The sequence below is a fragment of the Crinia signifera genome, chromosome 1, assembly GCF_055691185.1.
Source record: "Crinia signifera chromosome 1, ASM5569118v1, whole genome shotgun sequence".
NCBI lineage: Eukaryota > Metazoa > Chordata > Amphibia > Anura > Myobatrachidae > Crinia > Crinia signifera.
The window spans coordinates 129,229,296-129,251,012 of NC_139217.1; the positions used below are offsets into that span (position 1 = coordinate 129,229,296).

The window sequence follows — 21,717 nt, forward strand, 5'->3', positions numbered from 1 at the left end:
TTATTATAGGTAATAAGACACCTTTTACTTTAGATGGTTGTAAGTGTTAGAAGTCTCCTTTTAGACTCCATGAGTGGTTGGTTTATGGCGTCAGGCCTTTAAATGGTCACAGACCTCCCTGGTGACTTGTAATACAGTATGCTTAGTATAATGTACACATATTTTATCCAGTACCAGTAGAGGAATGGGGAGGCCCGCTGAGCCTTCACGTAACATCTTTGGGTTCAATTTATCTTTTTTTCCCCCTAAAGGACGGGTAATCAATATGCCTTCATTCCACAATTTTTTGTTATTTTGAGATTGATAAATAGGATAGTGAGAAAGTCCTCATAACCTCTATGCAATGATCATTTAATATGCTGTTCTACATCCATACTTATATTTTTGCATGAATCATATGGAAAATGTGCTTTTCACTTGGTTGTCAGGGCCAAGGAGGTTGATATTAGGCCCTAAAAGAAAAGTAATCACTGTGGTACTGTGGTTTATTTATATAGCAGATATATTGGTGAATCAGGTGATATGTTTATCTGTTCCTGCACTAGTGGAGCTTACCATTCATTTCCCTACGAGACATAGGCACACATTCCTGCCAGTTTTAATCCAGAAGTCAGTCATCATATCATGAGATGAAACTGGAACACCCCGCAGCAGCGCACATACAGCACGGACAGTGTAATGGTTAGCATTACTGCCTCACAGCACTGAGGTCATGGGTTCTATTCCCACCATGGCCCTAACTGTGCCGAGTTTGTATATTCTCCCCATGCTTGCGTGGTTTCCCCCTACAATCCAAAAATATACAGGTAGTATAATTGGCTCGCACCAAAATGACCCTTAGAATGAATGTGGTAGGGAATATAGATTGTAAGCTCCACTGGGGCAGGGACTGATGTGAATGTTCAACTATTCTCTGTAAAGTGCTGCGGAATATGTGTGCGCTATATAAGAAACTGTTAATAAATAAATAATAATAAATGGGATGAACGGACAAACTGCATGCATGTCCATAGAAGTCATCTATCAGGCTGCCTCCACCAGATGGGCCACCACAGCGGTGCTATGATGCAGCAAAAGAGGTTGTGCTAGGGACATGGCTTTAAAATGGCAGCGTTGTGGCCATGCCCCTCCCAAAATGCAATGTTGAGATTGCCATCATCGTGGCTATGATGATGCAATTCAGCAGAACTCACTTTTAGCCACTGCCAGGTGAGCCCACTTCACCCATCTTCTGGAGACTTCCGGGGGAGATGGGAAGCTCCACTTGAATTTCGGGAGCCTCCTGGCCATTCCAGGTGTGTAGACAAGTATGAATAAATCATTATTTGGATTTGAACTGAAGGCCCGCATAATACTCCCAAAACAAACACATTAATAATGTATTACAAGTTGTAAATGTATGCTATACCCCTGTACTATCCACAGTTACTGCGGGGCAGGGACGTGATCTCAGCACTCCGGATCTATGCTTCCTTTGATCTGCATCGGCAAAAAGCCTCACCTTCTTCAGGTCCCTTAACAGTTGGGTGTAACAGGCCCAGACAAGAGAAAGTGTCAGTTGTGCTGATTGAACATGCTTCCCTGTATCCGCTGGAGTGTCTGTAATGGCACTATAGGCTAAGCCAGGATAAGTCTTTGATTTAGGGAAGCCAAAGGAGTGTCTTGAAAACACTTCAAACACTAAACAAGTATGAATAAGATAAATGTCATAGATGTGCTTTATTTCTGCTGCTGTTTGTGTATTTAGTAGGCTGAGCCATTCTTTCATGTGCTACTTAAAAATGTCAGGATTCATTATCTTGTTGTATGTCTGTGTTGGTGGAGACATTCTATGCTGCAGGTATTTGACTGTAAAATGGAATTTCACTTTCATCAAGGTTGTTTTTGTTTTATTTGTTCCAATCAACATCAGGTATTTGCTACATGTATTTGTTCAAAGTATCTTCCAAGCTGAGGGCCCTCCAATATTGTGGTGAATGTGACAAGTTATAAAGAGTTTCAGTCTCCTCTTATCTTACATGTATTTTAGAAGCTTTCAACTTGCATTGGGAAGAACCTTATAGCTTAGTCTTGTAGATATGATATATTGATGTTGAGTTTAACATGACTATACTGTAATTATGAAAACCAGTGCATTGATACTGTAGGTACGATAAAATGCTCAAACCCATATCAACCATATTCTGTCTTTTCTCCACAGCTCCAAGAAGCCGTGCAGAAAAAATTAGAAGGTGCGCGGTCACCACTCAACGGAGAGCAGCAAAATGGCATCTGTGATGAAAGATTTTCTCCATCTGCTAAACGGCGGAGGAAGGAAATACCTAGTATGGACACACTTAATAATCTGTCAAACATGCCTTTGCCTTCTGTGTCACCTCTTCACCAGCTTGATATCAAGCCGCACTTACCAGTTCCAAGTAGTGTAACTCATTCTGGTGGACTTGAAGACATAAATAAAAATGGTGGACAGCAGGATGTCAAAATAGCAGTGAATGGTTCCAGTGAACTGGAGGAGAGCTTCAATATCCTAAACAAGGAAATGAAGCAGGAACCACTAGATGATCCTTCAGTAATAGACACGTCTGATACATCCCTTTCTAACCAAAACAAACTTTTTTCAGACATAAATTTGAATGACCAGGAGTGGCAGGAGTTAATTGATGAATTTGCAAACACTGTTCCTGAAGATGACATTGAGGATTTATTTAATGAGAACTTTGAGGAGAAAAAGGAGCTAGATTTCTCCAGGCCTACAACCCAAACACCCCTTCCTCAAGAAAGTGCCAGTGTAAAGAGTGATCCATCTCACTCTCCATTCCCACATGTCTCCATGGGCTCTCCTCAAGTACGTCCTTCTTCATCTGGTCCTTCTTTTTCTAATGTATCCTCTGTGTCCAGCATACACTCAGTCTCCAGTGCTCCATCTACTTTAATGCTTGCTGGCTCACCAGCAAGTTGTGTTGTCCAATCGCCACAAACACCTAATCCACCTCATACACCTGGTCAGAGCTCTACAAGACCTGGAAATGGCTATGTCATGACCCCCCCTTCTAGTTCAGGAAGTGGATCTGTGAACCTCCCAAGTGCTGATTTGTCCCCAGCTGAGCAGCTTAAACAAATGGCAGTACAACAGCAACAGCGAGCAAAACTCATTCATCAGAAACAGCAGCATACAAACCAGCCATCCAACTGGTCACCTGTGGGACCTCCATCTAGCCCATATGGTGGATCCTTTGTTGCTGAGAAGCCAAATAGCCCAATGATGTATCCCCAAGCATTTAACAACCAAAACCCTATAGTACCTCCAATGGCAAATAATCCACCGAAAACCACAATGAACAACTACCTCCCTCAAAGCCACTTGAACATGATAAGCCAGCAGACAAACAATTTGAATTCAAACTCCATCAGCAAAACACAGAACATGCTTCATTATGGTAATACAAAACCACTGACGCACTTTAATGTTGATATGAGTCAAAGATTGACTCCCCCAATTGCTAATCAAAACAAGAATACCATGTTACCATACATACAGCAGCAGCAGCAGCAGCCACAACCTCCGCTGCAACCCCAGATGAGCCATTTGACTGAGGAACAGAAACGCCTGCTTATCATGAAGCAGAAGGGACTCCTGAATCAACAAATGGCTTACGGAGCTCTACCAGGCCACGGTCAGGTAGGTGCACTGATATTCTTAATCTCATTTTTTTGTGTATATACAGTAGATTATCGATTTTTCCTGTCTCTGTTTATTTTGAACTGCACATATCTTAAATTATCTGCAATCTGTAATATAACATATAGATTTATCCAACATAGAGATATGACGGTCATCAACTTAGACCATTGCGTCATGGCCCTCATTGTGATCTGGTCGTTATGTTGCAAATTTGCCGGGACGTAGAATACGGCGAGTGTCGGTGAGGGGGCTAGACAGTGATGATGGCTTTTCCTCGCAAAAAAAAAGCCATCCTCGCTGTACAAACCCCCCTTGCCGACACCCGCCAAGAGCATTGCATGTACCCCATAGTCTCATGTGTCTTTAACAGTGACTGGTCACACATGTATGAAACATTTAACATATAACTAAAGTCAACCAACATAACACAATCATTTTCTTTTGTTTTGGAGATTGTTTATTGGTAGAAAGCTTAAGAAGTGTTGAATAAACAAAGCATGCTGGGATTGTAGTTCATAAACAGCTGGAGAGACTAGTTTGAGAGTTGTTACTTTAAATTTCTCAACAAGACAGCACCTAACCACAATTTTTTTTGTGTTTAATTTAATAATGTTTTAACCAGCAATGGAATGATTCATGTTATGTTTTGGCATGTTAACCTCTTTTTTTTTTGACATGGGAAATTATTCAGTACTGACCAACTGCGCCGTAATATTCCTCTTTTTCCTACATGTTATAGGCAAGCCCTACCATCTTTTGTAAACAGGTTTAAACAGGTTTTATTCAGATGATAATAAGGATGTGTTGTTGTATCCTTAATATGCATAAACATTGTACAATTTTTTGACTAATTTAATTGAAAGACATTTCCCTTTAAAGGTCCATACACACTGGGCGACTATGCCCAGTGTGTATGGACAGCGATGATGCCAATCATCGCTGCGGGGAAAGCTGCTCAGTGCATACAGACTGAGCAGCTTTCCCCCTGCCCGGCGCCGACTGAGGAGGGAGGACGGCTTTGCATAGCAGAGTGCTATGCAAAGCTGTCCTGAAAGCCACTCATCTGCTGGTATAACCAGCAGATGAACAGCTTTCCCGGCGATGTTGCGGGAGCGCGCAGCAGCACTCAACGCTTATCGCCAGGCCATACACACTGGACGGCTTTCAGCTGAAAGCCGCTCAAACCTCCTGTTTTGAGCAACTTTCAGCTCAAAGTCTCCCAGTGTGTATGGGCCTTAACCCAGTGTCCTGAACGAAAGATGTTGACGACAGACGAAAGATCTAGCTACAGTTTATAGGCTCTTTTTGAAAGATATCCAAATTGAGCTGCATGCACAGTTGACGAACAACCTTGATGAACAACTGGCGGGTATGTGCATCATCGTTCGTCGCAAAGGCACTGAAAGATATTTTTGACCAATTTCATTCAGAATGGCCAAAGTGAACAAAATTGGTCAAAAAAGTTGGTCCAAAAAATTGTATAGTGTGTATGCACCTTTAGAGAAGAGGATGGTTGGTCGAACAGCTCAGTTACCATTGTGCATGGCTCCAATGTGATAAGATTGGTGATGTGACGCATGGGGTAATGCCACCATGATGCAAGGCCATACCCCCTTCTTTAAACGGAGCATGTTTAGTGTCCTGATACCTATATTTTTTAATTTCCCCACTTCCTACTCTCCTGTAAGAACTGCTCGGAGAGGGAGCTGAAGTAGTATGAGTATATGTCATCTATGAGCAGAGATCCTTGATTTGCTACAGTGTATGGTGTCCTGGGGAATTTATCTAATTTCATGAAAATGCCCGAGGCTAATTTAAAATGCAATGGTGGTGGGGGTGTAAAAGTGGGCTACTGGAAACCCCCTCGGGGCTGTTGGAATCCCCCTGTATGTGTGTGTCTGTAACAGTAGTTAAACTGCAAAATAACAAAATCAAGATCAAATGCCAGTAATATAAGATGATTGGAAGCAATTCCAAGACTGCAGAGACAGTATTGTGCCACTGTGATTATACGCACCATCTCAGCAGCAAAGTGTCCCTATGAGTTCATTTATAATGTTGGCAAGTACAGAGTGGCTGCACAGTGCCTCCTGTGAGGTGAGTTCCTCCGTAGTAAATACAATGTCTTCTCAATACTGTTTGCTGACAGTCTGAGCATAATGGGAAAGGATATTGTTCTTTATCAGATGGACATAGATTGAAAGTAACCCAAGGTCACTAGTAAGATTTGCAGCCACTCTTTAACCTCTGTGCACTGATACACACACTGAATTTTATGTACTGTTTTGAGGTTCTACAAGGGTGAACACATGGAGCGATTTTTGCTAGTGAGCGATTTTGATTAAGCGATTTTGACTGGATGCACCAGCGATTTTGACTAAGTGATTTTGTCTAAGGGCGATTTTGACTATACTAGAAATAACATACTGGGTTGACATTTAATTGCAGATTGACTAGTAAATATCACCCTCAGCAGTGAATACCAGCAATTTGAATAGATAGACAGCCAGCGATCTAGGCTAAATTTTCTTGCCTGCCAACTCTTTTAACTAAGTGATATTCACTTAAGTGGGGCCGCACATCGCTATCGCCCATAGGGCGATTTGTCTAACCTTGTCAGCGATTTTTACTAACCTTCTAAGCGATTTGCTCTGTGTGTATACTGCATAACTGTTGGAGTATGCTGAAATGTGTAGTTCCACAAGAGCTGAGTAGGTACAGGAAGTTTGTTGTTAATTCTCTACCTCTCTGAATTCACATCACAGGTTATGGGATATAGGTGGATCGCAGTACGCATGCACAAGGCCAAACAGGGTAAAAAAAAACTACAAAGACTAATCACAATCCCATCGCAATTTGACAGACAGAAAGCCGCCATTTATGGACTGCAACCTGCCATTTTCTGGGAGTGTCAGATAAAACGCAGGTGTGCCCAGGTGTTTTCAGGGAGGGTGTGTGACGTTGGCTTCAACCTTGATCAGTCTGTGTCTGTCGCAGATTTTTACTCTGTCTGGGTGGCAACTATATGATTGCAGGGATCAGCAAAATTGTCCAGCAGCAATCAGGTCTGAATTAGGCCCTGTGTCAGAGCGAAAAGAAATGATGCTTTTCTAAGTGCAGCTGCTTAGAGAAGGGATTTAGTCAGGTCCCTTCTAAAATGTATAACAATAGCACAAGAGGAATCCAAAAAGCAGTGCTGAGTGGATTTGATTTACATAACACGTGAGATATGTAGATTTTTTTATGTTTTTTTTTTTTTTTTTTTATGTAGTATTATTACATTCATATATATATCAAGAAAATAAAACAAATACAATTCCTGAGTAAAAAACAATGGAAAGTCACCTGGAGGATGGCCACAGTTCTGATATAATGCGCAGTTCCTTTACTGAACTGGCGGGAACACTTTAGTGGTAACCAATTTTTTTCTGGGTAAGTGATTGGCACTGAAAATGAAATTGTGATCTCACCACAGGAGGTAATCTAAAGGACCTTTAATGGTGGTGTCCAGCTAGTGGTAAATATCTGCTGGAGGAAGATCAATTGACTTCAAAGGGATTTAAACTAGGTACATGGTGGATGTCATCATTAGGGTGTGATGGAAGTAATGTTGATAGACAAAAACCATGGATTGTAGATGAAGGTGCCAGGCCAATAGGGATGAGTATGCTGTGCAAGTGATAGTTGCTATCCTCCTTCACCGATGCTTTTAGTTGGCTCTGTTCCATCTTTTTCAAGGTGAACTGTGATAGGAGAGAGAGAGAGTCTCAGGGAGAGAGTAAATCAAGCAATAGAGAGTGCCCTGGGGGGGAGAGAGAGAGGGGGGGAGGGAAGGGGAGAAAGTGGAACAGAGAGAGGATAAAGGGAGAGAAAGAGGATAGGTGTGGGGAGAGACAGAGTAACAGAAAAAGAGAAAGTAGGAAAGAGGGGGAGGGAGTGGGAGATAGAAAGGGGGGGCAAGGGAGAGAAAGGAGAGAGGGGTGGGGGAGCCATAATGAGAGAGAAGGGGGCAGGGCAGAAATGACTACCTTAATCAGGTCTCGGCCACAGGTCACTTGAGGGGTTGGGCACTTTGCTGTATTGGCCCCACCCCCTAATTATCCGCAAATCACAGCAGGGCTATGAGCTGGCCAGGCTGGAGACTGGGGAGAACTTTGCCTCAGTGGGTTGGGGGCAGGAACCACTACATCATACGCGACTGTAGCTTACATAAATTCAAACATTTGGATGATAACGGTTTGGAATAATGGGGGCTATTCTCAATCAATCGGTCCCCTGTGCATGTTACCAATGGTGTGGGGGGTGGGCAGCTGACAACAGTGGATGTCAGCTGCCCGTCCTGTCCTGGCACAGGGTGCCCTCAGATTATAGACACCATAGAGATGTCTCAGACCCGTGAGCGCTGAATAAATCATTTGATGGTCGCCGATGGTCGCAAATCATCCATTCCCATGCCTGCGGGGGTTAGGGGAAACGGGCAACCATACAGGCAGCATCTGGGGGACTCACAAGGCTGCGTATTACGCAGCCTTGCAAGTCAACTAGAATAATGTCACAATCTGATTGCCATGTTGATTAAACAGCCCCTATAATCAGGACTGCCCCGGCTTAACTAGAATAGTTGGGAGGTATGGAGGTATGGTGAATTATATATTGCTATTACTGTGAATTATATGGTGAATTATATATTGCTATTACTGTGTATTACTGTGTATTACTAAAGCTTGATAACACTAATATATTAAGTTATAACGAAATTCTGCTTATGATCATGCAGTATCTGGGGCATGAGTGTTCTCTGGGAGCTGCAATGATACTCCCTTCCCATGCTGAACCATAGTGTGGAAGGGTTCTGGTATAGTGGATCGATGGCATGTAGATTAACAATCATGTTGTCAACCAGTCTTGGCTGAACACGTTTAGTTAGATGCCTAAAGGTAGTCGACAGATCTAGATGGACAGTAATGAAAGATAGACAAAAGTGTTAGGTCAATGGGAATGTGATCAACAGTTAATAGGTTGACACCAGTTTTTCACGTTTTTTGGTGTGTATGCTGGCACATGTCAACATGGACACTGTAAAACTTTACAGTGTCCCCTCACATGCCTCGGGCCACGATGCCTCATTATGCTCAGAACACTGTTATAATCGAACTATGCATGCTTGGATGGTAAATTATGAACCAAGTGGGTCTAAAGCCAAAAGAACATGAAAAAACTTGTGTCGACCTTGTGACTATCAATCACATTCCCTAACGCTACTGTCGATCTACAGTAGACTCTGTTGCTCTAGACACGATGGACCATCTTTAGGCATCTAACTAGAAGCGTTCAACTAAGAGTGGTCCACCATGTGGTTTTCAATCTAGAGGCCATATATCCGGTGTAGAAGGACCTTAGTTTATTCTCTACAGTGTATACAGTACACGGTAAGACAGCTGTGATGCACATGTACAGTAAAGTGTTTCTTACCTGTCCTGGTGTTGTCCTCTTATTGGCTATCACTGCCCATGTTTGCTAGTCACCAGATATAAGCATTTATGGGTACCATTAAAACTGGGGGCATGTGGTCTTAAGTGAACTAAGAATTGGCCTGAAGGGAACACAAAAAAGCTGTCTCATGTGGTGTATGGGAGTGTCACATGTGTGTCAGTAAGTACAGATATCCAGCCACAAAGGTCATGTTTAGAGGAATTACAGGAGCAGACACTGCACATGCAATGTGCTGATCGATGTGTCACTGGTGCATGCAAAGGTGCGCCGGGGGTGGTGATCATCAGCATTGAATGTGGGCATCTCAGGGCTTGCACAGTGGGTGCATGCTTGTACATAATAGGTAGGTTGAATCTACTGTAGCATTTGCATATTAGTGCTGTTGCGACTGTGCAAACAGTTGCAACCACGCATGCTTTAGCGTCCTTAGGCACCCAGGGCATGCCCTCCATGGTATCCTGCTGATACATTTCTTAGTTTCTGTTTTGTAGGCTAAATGCTAAATTTGAATTAATGTTTTCATGATAGCAGTGTGGTTTGGTGTGGTTTAATAATATCTGTGGTCACAATTGCCACACGGAGTATTTTACTGTTTCAATTACATATTATTAAGCTTTCTGGATATGGTCTAAACCTTTGTACATGGTCTATACTTGAATCTTGAATGTCCCTGGACTGTACACTGGTACATTACAATTGTAAAGTACACACCTGCTGACAAAGCCAGGCACTGAATACTAATCAGTCAGTGCCTGCTGCTGTCATGTCAGTGATATCTGACTATCACAACAAGGCTGAGAACTGACTGTGTTTTGTTGGGTTTTTTATTATTATTACCATTCAAGCCCCAAATCATTTCCTGATGGGCAGTAAGAGAAAATGTATTCTTTCTTTTACTCGTTCTACACCAGCAGCTCAGTTGTCACTCTGAACAATAGTTTTTTCCATTCTTTATTCATTTCTATAAACAGTTATTTAGGGGCCACTTATGCATTATGAAATGTTTCCTATAAATGGTCTATATTTATTAATATTTACATAGGAGCCTTGAAAAGTTACATTCCCTTTGGACATTATTATACCCCGATATGTAGCGGCAGTAGCAGTAACTGTTGTCCCTGTGCATTACATCCCCGGCATATCAGAGGAGTCTTTCACAGTGTCAGATTTGGGGCATAGAGATGGAGCCACTCTCATCAGGTGCACCGAGACATTTTTCCAAAGGTTTGATATATTTATTATGGTAACCAATGCGAGATAGCATTCAATCTAAAAATAAAATGAATACAGGACAGGATTTACAGATATAGCCACGCTCATCTTTGCCACGGTGCATAGGCATCTTGGCACGCTCTAGGAATGAATGGCACGCGCCTACGCATCTCAGGATGGCTAAGTGTGGCTACAGCTGTACATACAATAAAAATAAACTAATCAAAACAAGCAATGGGTGTTCAAGGTGTATGTAGGGTAGCTTAACCCTTTAAGTGCCAACATCTCTGTGAGAAATTTCAGATAAAAATGCCAGCGTCACTCACATGTGTTACATTTTTTTGTTAAAAAATATTGTGTAGAAAAAGATTATATTTCTACACAATATTTTTTTAACAAAAATATGTAACAAATGTGAGCGACGCTGGCATTTTTATCTGAAATTTCCAGACCAGGTTTTGGAAGCAGCAGCAGAATCCCAGGTGTGTAATCAGCAGCACCTTAGATTTCATGATATAAGGGTTTCCAGGGCAGAATCACCTTGCTCTCGATGGTGGAATTTCTACCCCAGTGATAGGTCGGGGGTGTTTAACATAGCATAGGGCCCATCGGAGCCTTTCAAGAGTCTTCCATGCTAAGAGTGCCTGTATGCTACTGCCTGTAATGGATAGCCATGATCGTTTTCATCGCTGGGGGGAAAGACGCTCAGTGCATACACACAGAGCGGCTTTACCCCCTGCCCAGCACCGTCAACGGGGAGAGGATGACTTTGCACCTCAAAGCCATTCATCTGCTGGTATTACACAGCGATGATGCTGGAGCACGCAGCAGCGCTCACTGTTCACCGTTCATCACCGGGGCATACACACTGGGCGGCTTTGAGCTGAAAGCCGCTCAAACATGATGTTTTGAGCGACTTTCAGCTCAAAGTCGCCAAGTGTGTATGGGCCTTTAGCCTAACTAGCTCATCAGATTTACAGTAAGTCAGTGTTTTCTGTACTAACAGCTTTAAGCACTCATTAGTAGTAGTGACTATTAGAAATCTCCCTGTTCACTGCCAGGCCCTGATAGGAATATGTTACATGTGCCACTTAACCAGTGCATTACATGTTTATCTAAGGAAAGAGGTTAATCCAGAATGAAAAGGCCAAAGTTTTCTAAAGGAAATGTTCCATGCATTGCAAAATGCTCCACGTTGCCTGTATAGCTCAGATGTTTAGCATTTTATTGGCTGATTTGGTTGTATATAAACATCCCGGGGAGAAGGTCAGGTGCAACTGACCCTCCCATTAACATGTCAATGAGGATAGCTGGTGGTGTGAGGTTACTTCTCCTAGATGTGCAATAAGCCTCATTAATTACATTTAGAAGAAAGGCGCACTGCTCCCAAAGAAAGTGTGTGTGAGGGTGGGGGAGCCTTGGCTCCACGTGAATATGAATAATTGGATGGCTGGCAGCATGTTAAATTGGTGGTCTATCTGTAAGAAAAAAAAATAGCCTCTTTTTTGTAAACATGAATACCGGAGATAACAAAGGCAGAGTGGCTGTCTTTCAGGAAGCCTAAATAGATCATGGCCACTGCAGAGCTTAACAAATCGGCTGCTTGCTCTCCATCATATTAAAAGCTTGTGTGTCTTTTATTCTGTTACAGACAAAAGGCAAACATTTTTGGTAGATGGACGAGCGTGAGCAGGGCCATATTATATGCACTTTCTGATCACATTAGCAGGATCACAAGGCATTTCTTAGGTCTACTGTAGTGATGTGACTTAACTGCTAATAAAGGTGATAAAGATTATGACCAGGCTGTGGATACATGAGGATTGTCTCTTTCCTTCCTGACAAACAGTGGTTTATTATAAAAAAATATATTATTATTATTATTATTGTTTTATGTTAAATAGCAGGTATTTTTTGTATGATTTTCTTTGTGTATATGTCACTTTTAGCAATAAATAGCATTACAAACCTACAATGCTTGATGTCAAGATGTTTTTAATGATTCCCCAAATCACCAGTTGCAAATTACACTCAGTATAAAAAATCGGCGACCAGGTCCAGGTTAGCGGGATGAGGGCAGGGTGCTCTTCCCCTGTTGACATTTCAGAATGAATTTCGGCTTTGTGTCCCAATTCACATGTTGGCCTCCCAAATCAGGAGCCTCTCAACAGTTCCAGGAGACCACTGTGGGAATGTGTCATGCAATAAAGAGTAGTTATAGAGGGAAGATGTCATCATCATTCGTTGTTTGCTACTGCCACTGACCATCTCCAAATAATACAGCTTTTCGTACATGTAAATGTAAATTAATATTTGTGTGAGCACAGCATTACTGTACTCCAACTAGGTTTCACTGTCCTCATTCCGCCTATACATGTGAAAGTGTCAGAATTACTTGAATCTGTGAGATCACAGGGCTGTTCTGCCCATTATCGAAAGACTGCTCATGCTCATTGTTCTCGAAATTCTGTTGAGTTTCCAGATCTGTTAGTCTGGGCAATTTACAATGGATTTGCAGCATTTAGGGCCTGTTTCAGCTTTGTTAGCAAAGCAAAAAAGTGCGCAAATGGGCGAAACCATGTTGCACTGCAAGAAGGGCAGATGTAATGTGCACAGAGAATTAAGGTCCATACACACTATGTGTTTTTTCCCCAGCGTGTATGGATAACGATGAAGGGGAAAATTGCTGGGCTAAGAGATGCTCAGTGTGTACACACTGCGTTTTTCGCCCTGTTAGTCCCCAGGGTGGACTGCTTTCCATAGCAGGACGCTATGGAAAGCCGTCCACTCCATGGCTCATCTGTTGGTAATACCAGCAGATGAGCAGCAGACCATAGCTGCCCCGTACACACTGGGCGGCTTTCAAGCTGAAAGCCGCTCAAACGAGTAAACTGAGCAGTTTTCAGCTCAAAGTCACCCAGTGTATATGGGCCTTAGATTTAAGTGGGATATGTTCAAACTGAAATCTAAATTGCAGTAAAATATAATATGCATTAGCACATATGCAGTTATATATGTGGGCTTCATGCAAAAGCACCCACTATTTACCCTGCAGAGAAAAAAAAAAAAAAATATATATATATATATACATATTTGCTGCCCTTGCATTGCAGCATGTTTTGTTCCAGACACAAAATTCCTTGCTTTTTCGTGTTACTGAATCTGACCATTAATTAGTTATGGCAACATCAAATCATACTTGCCTACTTTTGAAAACTGGTTTCAGGGAGCTTATAGTTGGTAGTAGAATTTTGCAAAGTGCCTCATTGAGGGGGCGTGTCATGCTCCACCCAAAGGGCGTGGCTAGTTCAATATATGGAGAGATTGTGAAAAGAGATTGAGTGGCACCTAGAAGCGTGGGTGTGCACTGCTACATTTGAGAGGAATCTTTTAAAATTACTTATATACAATCGTAGATGAGCCTCAAAGCAGTTAGTAAGAGCTACAATACTTGCTGGGGAATGGTGCTGATGGTTCAATGTAAATGCATCTGCCTCTCAGTCCTTTACCCCCAAAAAATGTAACACTGTAATGTGGATTAGGTGAAATGAGGGAGATTGGTAGACTAATGAGGGAGAGAGGGAGATTGCTTTTATTTCAGGAAGTCTCCTGCAGAATGCAGGAGGGATGGCACCTATGCATCAAATATGAAATCATGGGTGTGAGTCAGTGCCATGTTCTCCATGTTTAGTGTGGTGCATTCCTACTCTCTCTGCTGTTTCTGCTTTTTGGTTTGGCTTGTTTAATAGTGATGGACATGTAAGAGTCATATTCAGAATAAATGAGCTTTAACATGGCATTTTGCGTCTGATGAAATGTATACAATGTAGGTGGCTGAAGGAGACAGATAACTGATTGACGTATGGGCGAGACTGACAGAGGTCCACCCTCTAGCGCCACCTTACTCTCAGTCAACCTTGTGTTTAAATCCATACACAAATTCTGTCAATGTTCCCCCTCGCGCATGCATGCTACAATCCATACGCATGCACAGTCATGCGATAATTGCTCCATCTGTAAATTTGCTGAACACCCTTTTTTGTATTATTTTAGTAAAAAAAAAGTTCATAAATCTACCACTTAGTAAGGAGCTTTTCAGTAACAGCCCAGACTGCCTATAAACATGGTTCAGATTTCAAAACTTATGCTGGCCATACATCTACTGATCGATTGTCAGACCTGGCTGGTTGAAACAAAAACCTGGTAATGGATGAGAGCAAATGACAGTTGACCATTTGCTTTGAAACTCTGGAAAACTGACAATCTGCCATTCAGATACTACCAGGTTTTTGTTCCATGTATGGCCAGCTTTACCATATGCAGTGGTCACTTAAAAAAATGGCTACATTACAATATATTATTACCTTTAAATATTATTTTATCTTTTATTAGTCTTTAAATATTTTTGTCAGGATTTTCTTTCCCACTATAGGTAGTAATAATAATAATTTAGCTGTATATTATCTCTGTTAGTCAAGTTGCTGACATTTGTTAGGTATGTTATTGTTTTGATAGATGCTTCTATGCAAGTAAAGTGTTAATCTAAATTTTCAATGTTATCATTTGCATTCAGGGAGCCGCACAAGACATGTTATTTTGATTGCTGGCTCAGGCCCATGCTCCTAGAAATGGAGGAGGCTGGAAGGATTTAATGAAACAGGAGCAAACGCTTGATTTCGCTTTGTCTATTAATCTGTCTTGGGCACAGTTAAATATTTTCTGCCCCCACCATTCTTTCATTCTGTTGCTAGGAAAATGGGTGGTAAAAGTTCATCCAACGCTCTGTATAGCTTTGCAGCACCGAGACCTTTTTAATGAAGAATAATGAAGAGTAATTGCATATCTGTAATAATATCAAACTTCCGAAGTCAAGGGCAATTGGACATGTCCCAAGAATGTGTCTACATTGAAATGCACTGCAGTGACCATCATTTGAAAATCTGTCTTGCGAAAAAATATGGATGTACTAGAAAAGGAAATTAGATCCCCCCCCCTTAATTACCTTTAGGAGTTAAGGAGGTTATTCAGGGGTAGCTACCAAATTTTGTTTATAATTAAAATATGCATACTGATCTATTAATATGAGGGAGAGTTTGTGTTTGGGTGAAGGGTAAGACCATTGGGGCCCTGATTTGGAGTCTGGAGTCGACATTTGAATAATAGCCCTTTTACACCAAAATCCCGGATCTGACTCTGTATTTGGAACATGGTTACAAGCCAAGTCGGATCCAGGGTTTGCAGGATTTGCACCGTTTACACACTGCGGTGCCGACCCGCATTGTAAATGAGGGGCGGCGCTTGGAGATGACATCCCCATTGCTGTAAACGGATAATCTGGCATACCCATTTAAACTGTCCACTACCCAGGTCCTGTCCGTGTTCCACCCTGGTCAGGACCTGGGTAGAAGTCCCGTGTAAATGGACATACAGGTGGAGCCCCTCTCTGGGGAGCGCCGGCGGAGATGGACTCCATTAAACTGGAACACGCGTGCGTCCTACACGCACGCGTGTCCCAGTCTCTTGGCGGCTGGGCAGTGGGTCCCTGCCCGTCTCCGCTTCACACTCCATCTGTAGGTTGACTACTTTTACACTGCTGCTGATCTGCTAGAGAAAAACTAGAAAGGCATGTAAATATGTCATACAAAAGCCATGTAGAAGCAGACACAATTTTTTTTTCATAAGGATTTTTTTTTACTTTTTTTTACTACATATATTACTAACAGCATAACCAGATCTACCAGCTCTATGGTGTATTCAGTCTGACTTCTTTTTCCGCTTCTTGATTTTGGGATAAATACCTCATTTGCAAAAAGTTTGGAGGTATTTTTCCTGCAAGTGCCTCTAGAGCATTTAGAAGTAACACGGGGGAGTTACTTATTATTAGGGGATGTGTCCTAGCTCTTCATAAGTGCTAAGTACGTGAGTGTGGAGAGTATTCAATTAGCCGCAGGGTATATCCCGCATCTCTCATTACCAACCAAAATCTATGCAGCACATGGAAAGGCTATTCAATTAAATATGACAATTTCTTGGCATGGGAGAAAACCTACTGATTCTACATAAACTGTATTGTTTTTAATGTGGACTTTACCAAGCAACTTTACTGCAAGTTTTTGTTCAACATCAGTTGTGGTATTCAATGCTAATAGGATTCCTCCAACACACAGGGGGTGAATTTAGGAGTCAGATAGCTCATAGCCACAACATTATTGGGTGCTTCCCATTATGTCACTGCCCTTTTCATGTCGGAGCCTCTTGACTGCCAAAGCAAAACTAACACCCCATCCACCACCACAATGTACAGACTATCGCCCCCTCCTCCTTCACCAGTAACAAAATTGATATAAAATAAGTCGCAATGACAAGAAGAAAATAGTCCCCTGGTTGCATCTGTCAATAGTCTAGCAGGGCTCTTATGCAAGTGAGAATGCTTTGCCGCCCCCAGTAAGTGTCACCCCTAGGCGTGTGCCTCACATGCCTAGTAGAAATTCCGCCACAGCCAACATGGCAATTAGCCACTGGGTAGACTCAGTCATGCCTCCAGCATGCCGCAACCGCTCTCCGGTGTTCCAAATCAGGATTTAGAATTATTGGAAGGTATTCTTCTCTGTGTGTGTTACAGACACATCACTCATATCCCCTGCAGTCAGGTCACCTCCTATAAGTTCCCAGAACAACTGTTGTTAAATGATGAAAGGCATCTTTCACACTTCCTGTAAGAATATATGGCCTTATTCAAGAGCCTGTTTTAAACAAGTTATGGTATGCGCAGTACTGCGGCACAGTGGTAACGCTGCTACCTTACAGCGACAGGGTCATGCTGCCTCTGAGTTCAATTTCAATCAGGTATTCATCTTGGTGCTCAAACAGTCCACAAAGACACTACTGGGGCAGGGGCTGATGTGAATAATGGCACAGTCTCTGTAAAGTGCTGCATAATATGTGTCTTCTGTAGAAATAACTGTTAATAAATAAGATAAACGGTATTGTCTGTTTGATGCAACTAACTATACGTCCAAAGGGAAAAAGAATCATGCTTATTGTGTTCTGTGGAGAACAGCTGCTCTAGTATTACTTTAACCATTGCTGCTATTGGGAATATAAAGCTTTGAAAAGAGAATGTGGCTGGCAGCCCCCAGCATTTCATTAATATGGTAATAATATCCTAACAATTTGCTGGTCCTGTCTCCATAATGGAGGCAACACTAGAAGTGCCACATTAGAGAGGAGCTGGAGAGAAGCAGGTGATAACTGTGTTTCACTCATTCTGTTTTCTGCACATCATTCCATTCAACAAATTATGCTGCTTTCACATCGCAAAATGCAGGGTCGCACCAGGACTTTGAAATGGTTCAGTCCTGGTGCGACCCTGCATTTTGGTCTGTTCGCTGATGTCATGCGGGGGAGGGGCAGAGTGTCGGAGCGTCATCGGGGGCGGGGAAGGAGGCAGCACTTAGAGCTGGTGCTGCTCCAAGCACTGCCTCCTCCATTAGTTTGAATGGGAAACAGGTAGTTAGACCCAATAAATCTGTTCACACTGCAAAGTAACACAGCAACAAACTGGTAAAACCCCTTCTTTTTTACCGATTCTAATGCCGTGTTGCTACCGTTTTGCTGGACCCGGTAACCCCTTGCACATTGCACCAATTACCGTGTTGAACCAGCAAGAAACCGGCAAAATTGACATGCGCACCTAACAGGTGCAAATTAACTATTCAATGGGGCAGATGTGTTAAGCCTTAACAAGAGATAAATGCAAGGGTGATAAGGAGAGTAAAAAGTCTAGCCAGTCACCTCCTAACTGCCATGTTACAGGCTGTGTTTGAAAAAAGTCAGTAAGGAGCTGATTGGCTAGACATTTATCTCTCCTTATCACACTTAAATTTATCTCTTGTTAAGGCGTAATACATCTGCCCCAATATGTCTTAAAGCTTTAAACACATGTAGGGGGAAATTGACTAAGATGGGAGTTCCATTTCACATAGGATGTTGCTATGGGCAATATCCCATGGGAAATAGAACCCCCATCTTAGTAAATTTGCATTGTTTCCAACACTTTATTACATGTCCATGGTGGACATTGGTGCAGGTGCAATATCCTGTTATATTTTTCATTTTGCAGATGACTTAAATCTAAAATGTATACTGTTGGTTAATACTTTGCATCATGTATACTATGTTTCTGGGACACAATCAATGGCACTGAGTCACATTTTTAGCGGGCAGAACAATAATGGATAGAACAGAAATTGCATCCAAGAGAATTGAAGTGGAACTTAAAAACTGGAGTCTGTTTCTGGAAACCCCCAAGTTTGCTATTTTGAAACGTGGCTGCTATGGATGAAATGTTATCTGAGGCTTGGTAAGGATGTGCTCCGGGCTTCTTGTAGTCGTGTGTGTAATGTAGAGGGTTTTCAATAGATTTTACATTATGCGGGATAATAACTTATGCTGGGTACACACCAGAATGATTTGGGCTCAATTCCCCTCAATTTTGACACGTCTAAGGACCGATTGTATGTAAAAAGAGCAGAATTGTGCTTGTTTTCAATGTGATTCCTATCCAATGTGCTTCCCCACTGGTACTTTGGTCACTGGAGACTTTACCTGCTGCACTAAAATTTTGTCCTCTGCATTGGATTGGCTCCAATCATGTGCAGATCGTGTACTCCAATCCAATCGTGCGACCATCGGACAATTTCAGGAAATCGTTTCACAATTGTCGCACGAGTATGGTCGTTCTGTTGTGTACCCTACATAATTCGGTACTTGTGTATTATCACGGCGCCCACGATATTCAGTCGTATGGCATTGTATTCCAATTGTATACCATTGTATATGGCCTACAATGGCATACAATGCAATGAGATGCAATTTTAAATTGTATATATACAATCTTTAATTGTATAAGCACCTTAATAGGTGCTTACAATGTTAAATGCACCCCCACGCCACTGCCACTATCAACGCCAACCCAAAGCGTGGCGAGAGCAGCGAGCCCGCGAGGGGCGGCGATATGCGAGGGGCGGCGGTACGTGTCCTCCGAGCTTTTCATACCCCCACTATCCACGTTGGCGTGAAGTTGATTTTATATAGTTTACATGTATTCCGCGTCCCCTCGTGGGGCACGCTGCGCTCGCCACACTTCGGGCTCGGTGGCTCGCTGCGCTCGCCACACTATATAAGGTAAACTCCACGCCGACGTGGATAGTGGGGGTATGAAAAGGTTGGAGGACGCGTACCACCACCCCTCGCGGGCTCGCTGCGCTCACCACGCTTCGGGTTGGCATTGATAGCACGGGTGGCGTGGGGGTGCATTTAACATTGTAAGCACCTATTACGGTGCTTATACAATTATTTATCTTATAGGGGGCACATTTAACATTGAAAACACCCATTAGGGTGCTTATACAATTGAAATTGTATAACATCTGCTAACATTGTATCGCATCGCATACCATCGTATGCCTTATGGCAGGGGTGGCCAAACCGGTCCTCGAGATCTACCAACGGTCCACGTTTTCCAGGTTACCTAGCTGGTGCACAGCTGTAGTCATTACTAACTGTCACATTTTAAAACATGCTGCATTCATTCCTACTATAGATCCACAGGTTGCCTGGAAAACATGCACCGTTGGTAGATCTTGAGGACAGGTTTGGCCACCCCTGCCTTATGGTATGCGATGCGATGGGCCATAATTCTAATAATAAGGAAGCTCACACTGCATACAGTGTACAAATCCAACAAATTAGCCAGAAATTAAACCTTACTAACAAGTAAAAACAGGAAGACAAATAAGGTTCTAACTTTGAGAACGATGCAGATACATTATATATATTATATCTTATCATATCTAATTTTTGAATTCTTAAGTAAAAAGAGCAGCTGTTCACACTTTTCAGAATAGACCGGAAAATTTACCTGTGTATTGGAAAACATATATTAATTAAATGTACATCCAGCTAATACTGTTGGTTGAGTACAAAATGCCAGCAATCGGGCTCCTGACTGACAGTAAGATCAGGATGGCCAGAGACCCGACACATCCAGGTATTTTCTCCATACCCCTAATCCTACCCTCCTGCAGCCTAACCCTAACAACCCCCCCCCCCCCCCCCCCATGCCTAGCCCTTACACCCTTAAGATACTTACCTACTCTAACTACAAACTCTGTACTTACCTTTAGGTTTTGTTGGGATTCTGGTAGTAAGGATCCCAGCTGCCGGTATTTTGAACATATCCCTATAGATTAAAAAAAAAAGCGCTGCTTTTGTCATCACTATCAAATACCCACTCTCCACTTGCTTAACAACTGGTCCCGCCCACTGCTGAGCAATTAGTGTAGTATGAAGGGTTATAAAACATTTCTGCACTGCATTGCCAGATAATGATACAGCCATAACAGGCATGATGGAAAATTAGAACAATAGATGACCACTAACAACCTGTGTCTGCTTTGCTCTCTATGACTATACTAATTATCCTGGCCACTTGATTTTAGTGTGATATGGACATCCATGTGACACACTGAGTGGTGATTCTGACACTCGACCTGGATGAGAATATGCACTTGTCTTGCTACCGAAACTCTTGTGCTACTAAACATGCAGTTAAAGACTAATAAACTAAATATATTTAGCATTTTTTGACAGGTTAAAGAATGGTCAGCACTACTTCATGATATGTCTGTGCTGTTCCCCAAGAATCATATCAGCTACAGTCTAGCTAAGAATTCTGGGATATGATCTCAGTAGCTGTTAAAATCACAAAGGGCTTCAAATGACTGTGCAGGTGCAATTCCGTATGCAGCAGCTGTGCGTAAATATTCAAATGTCACAGGCATTGGGAGCTTCTATTGTAGGTGACTAAGAACTACAGCATGTGTATGAAGACACAGCCATCAGAGGCAAATCAGTCGATAACTGACCTGCTGAGTAATCTTAAGGTTGCACAGCATGGCTGTCAGAAACTATGTTACTTTGTATGACATCACAGTTACAAGCTATAAAACGCCTGTGTTTCAGTTGGCACTCCCAGTTCCCTCCCACAAATGCTTCTTGTCAGTTACTTTATGACCACTTTCACAAGTTCCTTGAGGCACATGTGCAGTGCAACCAGAGGCAGAACTCTGGGAAACAATGGAGTCATCTACCACCGGGCTCCTGCTCCCAAGGGGGCACTTCTCCTCCCCTGCAAGTTTAAATCAGTTAATTGAAAGCCATTGATATCACTTCTGTGGCTAACTCCCCCTCCTAGCAGGACTATAGATGTCACAGTTTCTTTGTTTTAAAAATAAAATACATACATACATACACACACACACACACAC

General features: G+C 42.4%; 1 protein-coding gene across 1 annotated transcript in view; it reads left to right on the forward strand.

The window, feature by feature from the left end:
- Positions 1-21,717, forward strand: part of MAML3 (mastermind like transcriptional coactivator 3) — a 318,874-nt gene that overhangs the window by 197,109 nt on the left and 100,048 nt on the right. The window contains exon 2 of the mRNA XM_083173445.1: positions 2,201-3,679. Within this exon, the coding sequence (XP_083029571.1) occupies positions 2,201-3,679 (1,479 nt within the window). The remainder of the gene's footprint in view (positions 1-2,200; positions 3,680-21,717) is intronic.